Source organism: Chenopodium album, chromosome 8 (genome assembly GCF_948465745.1).
Source record: "Chenopodium album chromosome 8, dcCheAlbu1.1, whole genome shotgun sequence".
NCBI classification, from domain to species: domain Eukaryota; kingdom Viridiplantae; phylum Streptophyta; class Magnoliopsida; order Caryophyllales; family Amaranthaceae; genus Chenopodium; species Chenopodium album.
In genome coordinates, this window is record NC_137841.1 from 42,241,099 (window position 1) to 42,252,628 (window position 11,530).

Genomic DNA, 11,530 nt, shown 5'->3' on the forward strand with positions numbered 1-11,530 from the left:
AACATCAGACGCACTCTTGCAAATTGATGCCTTTGAACAAATGGGAGAAAACTTCCCCATCATCTTATCAAATCTACACACCGCCTCTGTCTTGCTGGGATTATGGTACTTCACTTTTACTCTAGTATGCTTCCTAATAACATCTTTCCTCCAACGATGTAGGATGTACTTGTCAGGAATTTCTCTACAATTATTCATTTGATACACCATAATCGTATGGCGACATATTATACCATGGCAATGAAAGTACCTACATTTGCATTCAGCTTCTTGGGTGCTGCTATTGTATGTAACCTTGTATACCCGTTTCCTCTGCGAAGGTACTTATTTCCTTGAATTCTTCAGTTTGAACCACACAATATCCTCAAGAACATGTTCTATCAGTGTGTCTGATATTTGTCTCTTCTCCAGACCAGTGACATATAGCACCCCACTACAAGAAAAATGTCTTTTCGTAGCGGTTATTTCGTAGCAATTGTACATAAACTACAATATACAAGTATGTTTGTGAAATAGTTAAGGAAGTCGTATCATTTTACAATCGCCATATAAAATCGATACGGAAAACATAATAATACATAACCACACTATTTTTACACATTTATATAATTTTGAGAAATCGTATCATTTAAAATTGCCACTAAATCCTAAAAATCAATACGAAAAGCCTTTTCAACACTAGATATATAAATATTGTTTGACAAAGAATACATAAAATATGTCATAGCGTATTGGTGAAACATTTAATAAAGGAGTTTGAGGTTGCATGTTCGAATCTTGTAAAGATCATACGCATGTTTTTTTCTTTTTAAGAAAATGAATTAAACATTTGTAGCGATTGTAATCGCTACAATAATCACCACGATTGGATGTAGTTTTTTGTATCGATTATTGAGGTCAACCCCAGCGATATTGAAAACCACTACCAAAGGCTAAGGCAACAGGGGATATTGTATCGAATGACCATTCGTTTGGAAAGCTTTTTGTTGCAATTACAATCGATACTAAAGGTTAAAATAATCGCTACGAAAAGGTTATTTTCTTGAAGTGCCCTAGTGCACTCCCTTTGGACTTCTTTGAATTTCGCATCGGTATAGATTTTCCAAAACAAAGACTCAGCTTGAAAGGCTGTGATGGGTTGCGTGACAAATCTGGAATTATTGTCATCAGCTCTTTTCTCACTTGTAGCTCTAACCTCTAGAGCTTCACAATATCTCTCCACAAATTCACTGAGCAATGTATGCCTGCTCAAATAACCATCAAAGAAACTGTGTATGTTCTCAACCCTCTGGGTTGTTTTCATTCCGGCCCAAAAAAGATGCTTCACATACGCAGGGACCCACATATCGCGCTCAAGAAACAAGCCTTCAGAAATCAAAAAAACCAGGCCCAATAACACATAATGTAAATACAATGTGCATAAAAGAATAAATAGTCAGCAAAACAGGCCACTCTAAAAATGCCATTACTACTGCGAAGGAATTCGGGCGATGACTGAAAACATCAACAAAATCACAAAATCACAACAACAAGTAATCATAGGATAAGGGCAATACTTCTTGAAAACACAAAACCTACCAATAATTACTGAAAAAAAAAGCCAATAATTGTTAATCCCAAAACAAAACTCAAAATTATACGTAGACAAAATAACAAAACACCATCATATATAATAACCACCAATATAATTACTAACCACACAAACAGTACCAAAGTTAGTACAAAGAAGTTCACTACTTTTCTTCCAAATTAGCAACAAACCAACATAATTACTAAGCAATCAGTGTTACCAAACATAGTACACACTACAATTACCATACACCCCACAACACACTAATTCATTTTCATGTCAGTTGTTATAAGAAAACTAAAAACAAAGAGATCAGCACAGCACACCTTCCAACCACTCGTCGCTTTCACATTCGTGTTTCTTGATCACTTCTTCCCATCGTCATTCAAACTCTTCACAGTCCAAGCTATCATACACAACACTCTCTAAGTCTTCCTTCAACAAAGGATAATTACGATGCTTCCCCAACTTCGTAGAGAATTTTTGCAGAATATGCCAAACACACCATCTGTGTGTAGTCCCTTTCACTGTAGCCTTAAGAGCTTTCCTCATCACAGGGTCCTGATCTGTTAGTATTGCAACAAGGACTTTGTTCTGCATACACCTCAACCAATTGCTATACACCCACTCAAAGGTCTCAGTAGTCTCTCTCCTAACAAGCGCACATCTAAATAGAATAGTTTGACCATGGTGGTTAACTCCCACAAAGTTGCAAAACGGTAACTTGTACTCATTGGTCAAGTATATGGAGTCAAAGAAAACTACATCACCAAACTCCTCGTGTGCCATGCGACACCTAGCATCTACCCAAAGAATATCCTTCAACTTACCCTCTTCATCAACTCGATATGTGTAGAAAAAATCAGAGTTATCATCAACCATAGTTTGGAAATAAGTAAACATTGCTTTAGCGTCACCTTCATCATAAATTCTTTTCTTCTGCTTAGCCACTTCATCATGAAGATCTTTCTAGGCAAAGGGCATGTTCTCCACCCCATTACGCTCCCTGACCATTTTGTTATAGATTTTTACCACAGGAACCCTACATCTCCGCTCATTGAAAAGCTGCCTCACAACAAGTGGATTCTCCACCAGAAACTTTTTCCTCAACCTACTAATATTCTTAGCCTTCCCAGGTGTGGGGGTGTGTCCACCATGCTTAAGTACTACTCTCTGAACAACCCATTCTCCACGTTCATTAACATTTGCATACACATTCACAAGACATTGAACTTTCTTACTCCTCCTCTGAACACCAACCGCTTCATCCTCAACAACCTGAGCATCAGTCACTAAACTATCCTCCACCTTCTTCCGCTTCCTAACAGGCAACCCAAAGCACTCACAAGTCCACAAACAATTCCTTCTCATTTTTTCATTAGGCCATTTCTCTACTTTATAAGCACTAGTACGGACAACCCCAAATCCATTCTGCTTCCCATATTCCCTAAAATATTCATCAAGCTCCTGCCATGACTGGAAAACCATCCCAATTGAAGGAGGAGGAAGATCAACATCCACTTCAACATACTCTTCTATCTCAACTGACATTGCAACACTACTAAAGCCTTTCTTTGGAGTCTTATAAGACTCTTTACCAACCACAACCTTCATTGAAAAATAAATATAACAAATAAAACCGATATCCAACAACTAATCAATCTTAACCAAAATAAAATTGATATCCATACACATATGCCAGAGGAAACTATAACAAATAAAACCTTACACAAACACAAAAATCACTAACCAATCTTAACAACTAACATATCCAACAAGTAATCAATCTTAACCAAATGACACAAAACATACCACTGATTTTTAATTTCAGACAACAAAACACCATTAACTACATACGAAATGCTAATATAAATTGAATTTTTCAAAATTTCCACTTCAATTGTCGATACAAATCTTCAATTATAATACGATTGAACCATATTTTACTGACTAAATTACTCCATAACACAAACTTCAAATAAATTCAACCAATAATTGCGTTTTTGTACAAATTTTCTGATTTCAACTAACATCAAACCCTAAAATTTAGGCAAAAAATCGAGTACACTGTTTAATTACATATGGGGATTAGTCAACAACCCTTTTCATGCAGTAATTTAAATCATTTATGAAATACTACTCAAAAAACCATAAAATTTTAGCAATAAATCAACTGTACTGTAGAATTTTCAAATACTTACCCCTTTCAACAACTCCCTTAAAGCAGCACCGTCATTCACCTCTGCGAGCTGACCTCCTCCTCCATCATTCACCACATCGACCACCAATACATCATCATCCCCGGTGTTACTAACGACAACGTTGACGTTAGTAACACCATCCATTGCATTTGCCTAAGTTCAACACAATTTCAAGATGGTTTTTTGGAGCTCCGACTTTTACCTAACCTCTCCCATGGTGTTACCAAAGTTCTGGATTTGGGCTTTTTCGAAAATTCTTCAACAAGTTTTGCCTTTTTGAGTTTGGGAGAAATAAAGTACAACAACACTGAGTTTTTTTAATCAAATGTCACTATCGGCATTCCCAAAAAATTGTATTTTATTCACATGTCGCTATCCTACTTTTAGGACCACTCCGTTTCATTTTTTAGCTTCCCGTTACCTTTTCCCTCCAAATCTATCCCCGTTTTACTTTATTTTCGACTTTATTGCAAAAAAGCCATTGAGAGACACTTCAAAAACGTCTCTCAACCCTAGAATTATACTTATTGATACAATAGAAGCACCCGCTACTAGATTACAGAGCCTCGAAGCTATGGAGCCACACTCCTCTGTTCCACATAGAGCAAACCCAAATTCGGCCCAATAGAAACCCGAACAAAGTCCGATTTAAAACCGAAACAAACTGCGTGCTTGACTAGGAACCAACAGCCTAGATCGACGATAGTGGTGGTGGAGCTTCAAGCTGCGGTATTAGCAGCGGTCTAGAATGGGCGACGCTTAAACTACTCGACCTTGTTTGAAATCAGATAAAAATGGTTTCAATTTTGTTTAGGTCTTAGAATTTCTGTGTGAAAATCGAAAAAAAAGGGGTGTTGTTTTGATGGTGGAATCTCATCGAATGAAAAAAACAAAGGTGGTTCGTGGGTCTGAGTCTTGATTCTCGCAGCTAAAACAAAAGGAAATCAAGGGGAAAAGAAAGTGGGCGGTGTTGATAATGTTTAATGGTGATTATATGATGATAATTTGGTAGTATTAATGGGGAAATGATAGTAGCAGCAACCCAAATTCGTGGGATTCCCCCTTTTTGTGATTTTTTTTTTTAAATTTGGTTGGATCAAAAGGTTAATAACCTTTGGCTCATGATACCATTTGATACTAAAAGAAAATTAAAGATCTATTTTTGAGGAATTTTTGTGAGTTTTTGAATGCAAGAAAAATAAAGATATGATCTTGGATCAAGATCTAATCTAAAATAATCAACACAAAGTAAGATTATTTAGCAAAATAACTTGATTCACTAGTCACATAGTCTAGAAAAACAAGGGTTTCAATCTAATCAACCACAAAGTTTGATAAAGATTGAGATTTTACCACAAAGGAGAGATCACAAAGAACTCGAAGAAGAGAAAAACTCTCATAAATTCAATATTCAAAACAAATCTCTTCTATTACATCATAAAGTAACTTCTTTTATAGGGAGGCACTAATACATGAAATAAAACCCTAAACCTCATTAAATCTAAACCATACAAAATGAAAGGCTAGGATTAATTACAAGATAGTAACTAAATAAATGCAACCTAAGTCACATCTCATATACGAGGAAAATTATCTAGATAATTCAAATTAAGCTCAAATATTTTCCAATCTTGATCAAGTCAACAATAGTCAATTTGGATCAAAAATAGTGTCCATGCTCTCGCATCAAGATCAGTTATAACGAGAAACGCAGGTGGCCGACTCTTCCCCCGCAGCCACGAGCTACATTTGATGAGTATGACCAAAAGGCATAATGTAGCCTCATGACGACCCTCCGGTAGTGACAATGAGAATCGCAAATTGGGAGGTGGATAGAGTACTGATAGATGGTGGCAGCTCAGTCAACATCCTACACATCAGCGCGTTTAAGGAGCTGAAGCTGGACAAGAAGGACCTAAAAAGGGTGACCTATGAAGTCACCGGGTTTAACAGGTCAAGGCTAATCCCTGAGAATATAATCGAACTTTCAGTCCGAGTGGGAGAAAGGTCAAGGAGACGTGATGTTCGAGCAGAATTCTTGGTGACAGACTCTCCATCACCCTACAATATGATCATGGGAAGACCGCTCATCCACAAGATAGGCGGGTGGTTTACACCTACAACCTTGCCATGGTATACACGACCAATGAGGGGCGGTCAGCAAAACTCGGGGAAAGTCAGAAGACAACTAAACAATGTAACATAACAACCTTAAAGCAGCCTGCTAGGACCAGGTAGTAGCTAGGTGTAGAGCCAAGGTCCAATGAGCACGCTGAAAGGAAATCACGGAAGAGGAAGCGAGAAGAGTATCACAAGGAGAAGGACAATAAGATGTTAGCTATGGAAAACTTCAAGCCCGCAAAGGAGGAGGTAGTTAGACCACTTCCTAGTGGGGAGCATGTAAATGTCAAGCTCATAGAAGTCAACAATTTAAGGACTGTAAAAACTGGAAAAGATATCGACCATAGGGTATGGGTGCACCTCATAGAGTTGTTGGGGAAGAACAAAGACATCTTCGCATTCTCAGTAGATGAGATTCCGGGATTTAACCTCGCATTCATGGTTCATAAGATGAATGTGAAAGAGGACATCAAGCCGGTTAGGCAAAAGAAACGAAGGTTCTTCACAAAGAAAAATCAAGTAATCCAGGAGGTGGTGGATAAGCTTTTAGAAGCAGGGTTCATAGAACCTTGCTATTATCCGGAGTGGTTAGCTAATGTGGTCATGGTCAAGAAATCAAACGACCAATGAAGGATGTGCGTTGATTTCACAAATCTAAACAAAGCATGTCCAAAGGATTACTACCCGCTGCCGCGAATCGACCAGCTAGTAGACTCAACCAGCGGCCATGCCCTGCTAAGCTTCATGCACCCCTACTCAGGGTACCATCAGATCAGCTTGCACAAGCCAGACAAGACGAAGACTGCATTCATCACCGAAGGGGAGTGTACAATTACATAGCTATGCCATTCGGGCTGAAAAATGCTAGGGCTACTTTTCAAAAGACAATGGATAGGGTGTTCATGCACCAGAAGGGCATGAATGTTGAAGTATACGTTGTTGACTCAATCTTCACCCTAAACAAGTATAATACAAGCTCAACCCAAAAAAAAGTGTATTTGGGGCAAGCACCGGGAAGTTCTTACGCTTCCTGATTAGTGAGAGGGGAATCATTGCCAACCCGGAGAAAGTGGAGGCTGTTCTAAGCCTTCTAGAGCCCAAGTGCACCAAATACATCATGTGACTAATAGGAAGAATAGCAGCGCTGACCCAGTTCATCAGCAAGTTAGCTGAAAAAGCCTTACCTTTTTACAAGCTATTAAAAGGGAATAGGGACTTTAAGTGAGGAGCAGCGGAAAAAGAATCTTTTGAGGGGATTAAGGAGTATCTGAATAAGCTCTCAACCATGATCAACTTGGAGTTAAGCGAAAACTACAGCTATATATCTCCGCCTCAATTCAAACAATTTCGTTAGTTCTCCTTGTTAAAAGGCTAAAACAGTAGAGGCCAGTATACTTTGTGAGCCACGTGCTTACTGAGGCTGAGCAGAGATACCCGCTAGTAGAGAAGTTGTCTTTCGCAGTGGTAACGATAGCAAGGAAACTAAAGCCTTACTTTGACGCGCACAAAATTCAAATCCTCACAAATCACCCGCTGGAGAAACCCTTATAAAAAATGGACGCTTTAAAGAAGCTCCAGAAATGGGCCATAGAGCTCTCTGAATATGAATTTGAGGTCAAATCTAGGGCAGCCATTAAAGCTCAAGCATTAACAGACGTCATAGTAGAAGCCTTTTACGAGGAGAAAGTGGATTAAATTAGAATCTTGAAAGTGGTAGTGGATGGATCTTCATCCCAACCAGGAAGTGGAGCGGGAATCATAATAACCTCGTCAGAGGGTAATGTATTTGGGTACACCATTAAGTTCAAATTCAAGGCATCAAACAACGAGGTAGAGTGTAAAACAACTTTGGAAGGCCTAAGAATGAGCATCGCAGCGGGAGCCAAAAAAGTGCGCCTGCAGATTGCCTCTCAGTTAGTCGTCAGTCAGTTGAAGGGGGAGTATGAGGCTAGAGATCCCACAATGCTGAGATAAAAAACCAAGGTGAAAGAGATCCCATAATTCTGAAGATGATGCATTATCAAAATTAGCTAGTTCCACCCTGTAGAGCCTCACAAGGATATTCATGGTGGAAGTCCTAGAGGAGAGCAGCATTGAAGAAAGCTAGCAGGTGAACTGCATTGGACAGCAGCGAGCATGGTTCACATACAGAGTAACCTATAAGATTCATGGTTGCTACCAGATGACGTGGTGTAAGCCAAGAAAGTCAAGAAGGGTGCAAACTAGTATGTTGTAATGAACGGGGAGTTCAACAAGAAAGGCTTCTCAAAACTACTGCTAAGGTGTATCCCAGAGTGGGAGCAAGAGAGGATTATGGAAGAAGCACACTCAGGAATATGTGCCAACCACATTGGTTGAAAGGCCTTGGGAGTGGAAGTGCTCATAAGGGGAGCATACTAGCCAACTCTAACACAAGATGCATTAGCATATGTCAAAAAAATGTAAAAAGTGCCAAAAGTATGCCCCAGTCAAAAACTAGCCAGTAAACGACCTGACTTCGATTCTCAGCCCGATCCCGTTTTCTCAGTAGGGAATGAACATGTTAGGACCCTTCACCACTAGGTCAGCGGGCATGAAATATCTCATAGTGACAGTAGACTATTTCACCAAGTGGATCGAAGCTGAGCCCTTCAAGTACATAAAAGTGGTTCAAAGTTAGAACGTTCAAATAGAAGAACATCATAACAAGGTTCGAGGTACCGTAGTGCATAGTCTTTGATCATGGGTGCCAATTTGACTATGATACCATCAAAGACTACATAGAGGAAATGGGCACCAAATATGTAAGTGCCTTAGTCTCCACCCGCAGAGCTATGGCCAGCAAAAGCAGCAAACAAGCTGATACTAACGGCCTTGCAAAAGAAGCTAAAAGAGTACAAAGGCCACTAGGCTGACTTGGTTCCAGAGGTATTATGGGCAAACAGGACAACTGAGAAAGAATCCACTGGGAAAAGCCCTTTTACCCTGGCCTATGGGGCAGATGCAGTAGTTCTAGTGGAAGTGCGAATCCCCAGTCTAAGAATCCAGCACTACGAGCAGCAAGAAAATGAAAGACGCATGCTGGAGGAGATGGACTTCCTGCCAGAATTGCGGCTAAAAGCAGCTCTCAAGCTGGTAGCCCAAAAGAGAAGAATTTCCAAGGCTTTCAACAAGAGGGTCAAGCATCGAGAGTTGTTACCCGAAGACATGGTTCTTAGAAGGACAGCAGCAGTTGGGATAGGAAACCAGCACGGAAAGCTGTCAGCCAACTGGGAAGGTCCTTTCATCATTCATGAGCAACTAAGACCAGGCGCTTTCCTCCTCGCAGATCTAGAAGGTCGGGTCTTAAGGAATAGTTTTAATGATGATGTGTTAAAGAAATACTTTGTTTAAAAAAGCAAGTAGCTGAGTAGAAATTGGAGAGCTTTACTTTAGTTATGCAATAATCTTGTTTAGGCCGTATCATGTTAATCAAGGCAATTCAAGCCATTTAAATTTAATGAAACACGAGCCTCTTCATGAGGAGTATATTGTGTAAACTTGTTTAAATATTATATGCTTTAGCATCATACACTAACATGCTGAAAAAGCCATACAAGTGTTAAAAGTAGAAAACAACATAATGGTGCAACAGAACAACATTAGGTATAGGAGAACACCTTTCCCTAAAGTGTAACTTACTTGCTCAAAGTAAAATAGGGCACTACCTTAGGGACGCCTGGGGGGACGGTCTGCCACGTTCAACTTGGGCAGGGAAGAATGAATAAAATGCAAAAAGATGGGATGAGTGGGCAGCACTAAGGTTCTCTTAGTCCTACCCAGCTCACCTCTTTTGCGAGGAAGAGAGGAGAGGACAACTAATAAGCCCTTATAAAAATAAGTAAGAGGCATAAAACAATAAGTCGCAGCGCAACAAGGTGAACGACACAAATAAGTCGCAGCAAAGCAAGCTGAATGACATAAATAAGTCGTAGCAAAACGAGCTGAACAACATCAACATAAGAAAGTCACAACAAAACAAGTTGAATGACATAAAAGTGAGTAGCCAAAAAGATGAATGACATGAATAAATCACAACAAAATGGGCAGAACAATACCAAGATAGGCTACAGCCAAACAAGCTAAACGGTACGCAAGCAAGTCCCTACAAGAACTAAGTAGAGGACATAGTACATAAGACTTTGTCATAAAGTAAAAAAATAGAAGGCATGAAACACAACAAATCCCCATTAAGTATAGTAAAAAAAGGCCGAGAAACAAAAAAGCCTCATACAACCAAATTAGGAAGCTAAGACAAAAAGACAATTCGAATAAGAGCAACAAGAAAGCCCAACCTACGAGGCCTCACCTGGAACGACAAGGAGGCTGCTGAACTAAGGTTTAGGTGCTACTACAACATGGCTCCGCGACATGTCCCAGCAAATATGCAGGCAGTAAGATAAGCAGTATGCAAAATAAAAGGAAAGTTATAAAGTGCTTGCACTAAACAAGTGAACCTCTGCCCACTAAGACAGAGTAAACATCCAGCAGGAAAAGTACAATATCCATACAGTTGAACCCCCGTTCACTAGGACGAGGAAACATTCAGCAAGTCAGCTAAAGAAATACATAATCTAAAGTTGAGTTAAACAAGCCAAGCTGTCGAAAAATAAAATGTTATAAGATAGACCCATTTAAAATACAATCTTTGGCGGCTATACACCCTAAATATGATAACAAAAGATACCTAGTGACCACAAACCTAGGGGAAGGAAACTCCGATGAACCGCTAGAGTAAGGGGGAGGCAGCTGCCCAAACCTTTATTGTTCATTAGCCAAAGTCTCCACCCCAATGGCCACAACAATATCAGTGCATAAAGGGCACCTTCTGTTTTAGCACGTCTTGGTTAGGGGTTGTGCAGTTAGCAATGTGGGGATGAGTAGCTGGCATATCAAACAAGCCGGCCTCCCTAGCTGCCTCAAATCTAGCCCTAAATGCATTAAAATAAGCCTGCTACTCCTCACCCTCACCATAAAGACCGCTCACACAGTGGGCTGTGGCCTCCCAACCTCCGTCGTGACGATCTGCTAGCAGCTTGGCAAAAAAGAGGAGAGCACAAAAGACCTAAGTGCCTCCTTTTTAGCAGCCTTGAGCTCGTTTGCTTGCCCTGCCCACATATCAGCCATCTCAGCCTCCAACGCCTGTACCCTTGCCTGAGAAGTCCCCAACTGCTCCTCGCACTCCGCCAGCTTGGTTTTGGTTAGTTAAAATTCTCCTAGATGGAGCTGCAAGGAATACACCTTCTCTCTCAGTGGAGACACTTCACCAGCCATTGCATCCCTCTCAAAACGAGCCTCCTGAATCTCCTTATCTTTTTAGGCAAGAGCCAAGCCTTGGTTCTGGTATTCCTTCTCCACCGTGAGTAAACCATTGGATATGTCACCAACATACTTGACGAGTTGTGAACAGACAAAGAGACAAAGATAAGAAAAGTCTAAAACAAGAAAAGCTAATTAAGGCAAAAAACCAAGAGAGGCAAAAACAAACTAAGGCAAGAATAGAAAAAAAAACACAGAGTAAAAAGCGAAGTTCACCTTTTGCAGATCATGGCACGCAGTGGTAGCAAAGAGACTAACTAAGTAGCTGGTAGAATCAGCAGGGAGGCAAACCCCCTAAGTA

At 40.1% G+C, this 11,530-nt stretch overlaps 1 protein-coding gene across 1 annotated transcript; it reads right to left on the reverse strand.

Moving 5' to 3' along the window:
* Window positions 1-324: 324 nt before the first annotated feature.
* LOC145642967 (protein FAR1-RELATED SEQUENCE 5-like) lies at window positions 325-2,452 on the reverse strand. The gene is made up of 3 exons (XM_081694123.1): window positions 1,969-2,452; window positions 1,196-1,365; window positions 325-486 (listed from the first exon to the last, which is right to left on the reverse strand). Exons 1-3 carry the CDS (start codon window positions 2,450-2,452, stop codon window positions 325-327), a joined length of 816 nt encoding a protein of 271 aa, XP_081550249.1.
* Between the last annotated feature and the right edge of the window lie 9,078 nt (window positions 2,453-11,530).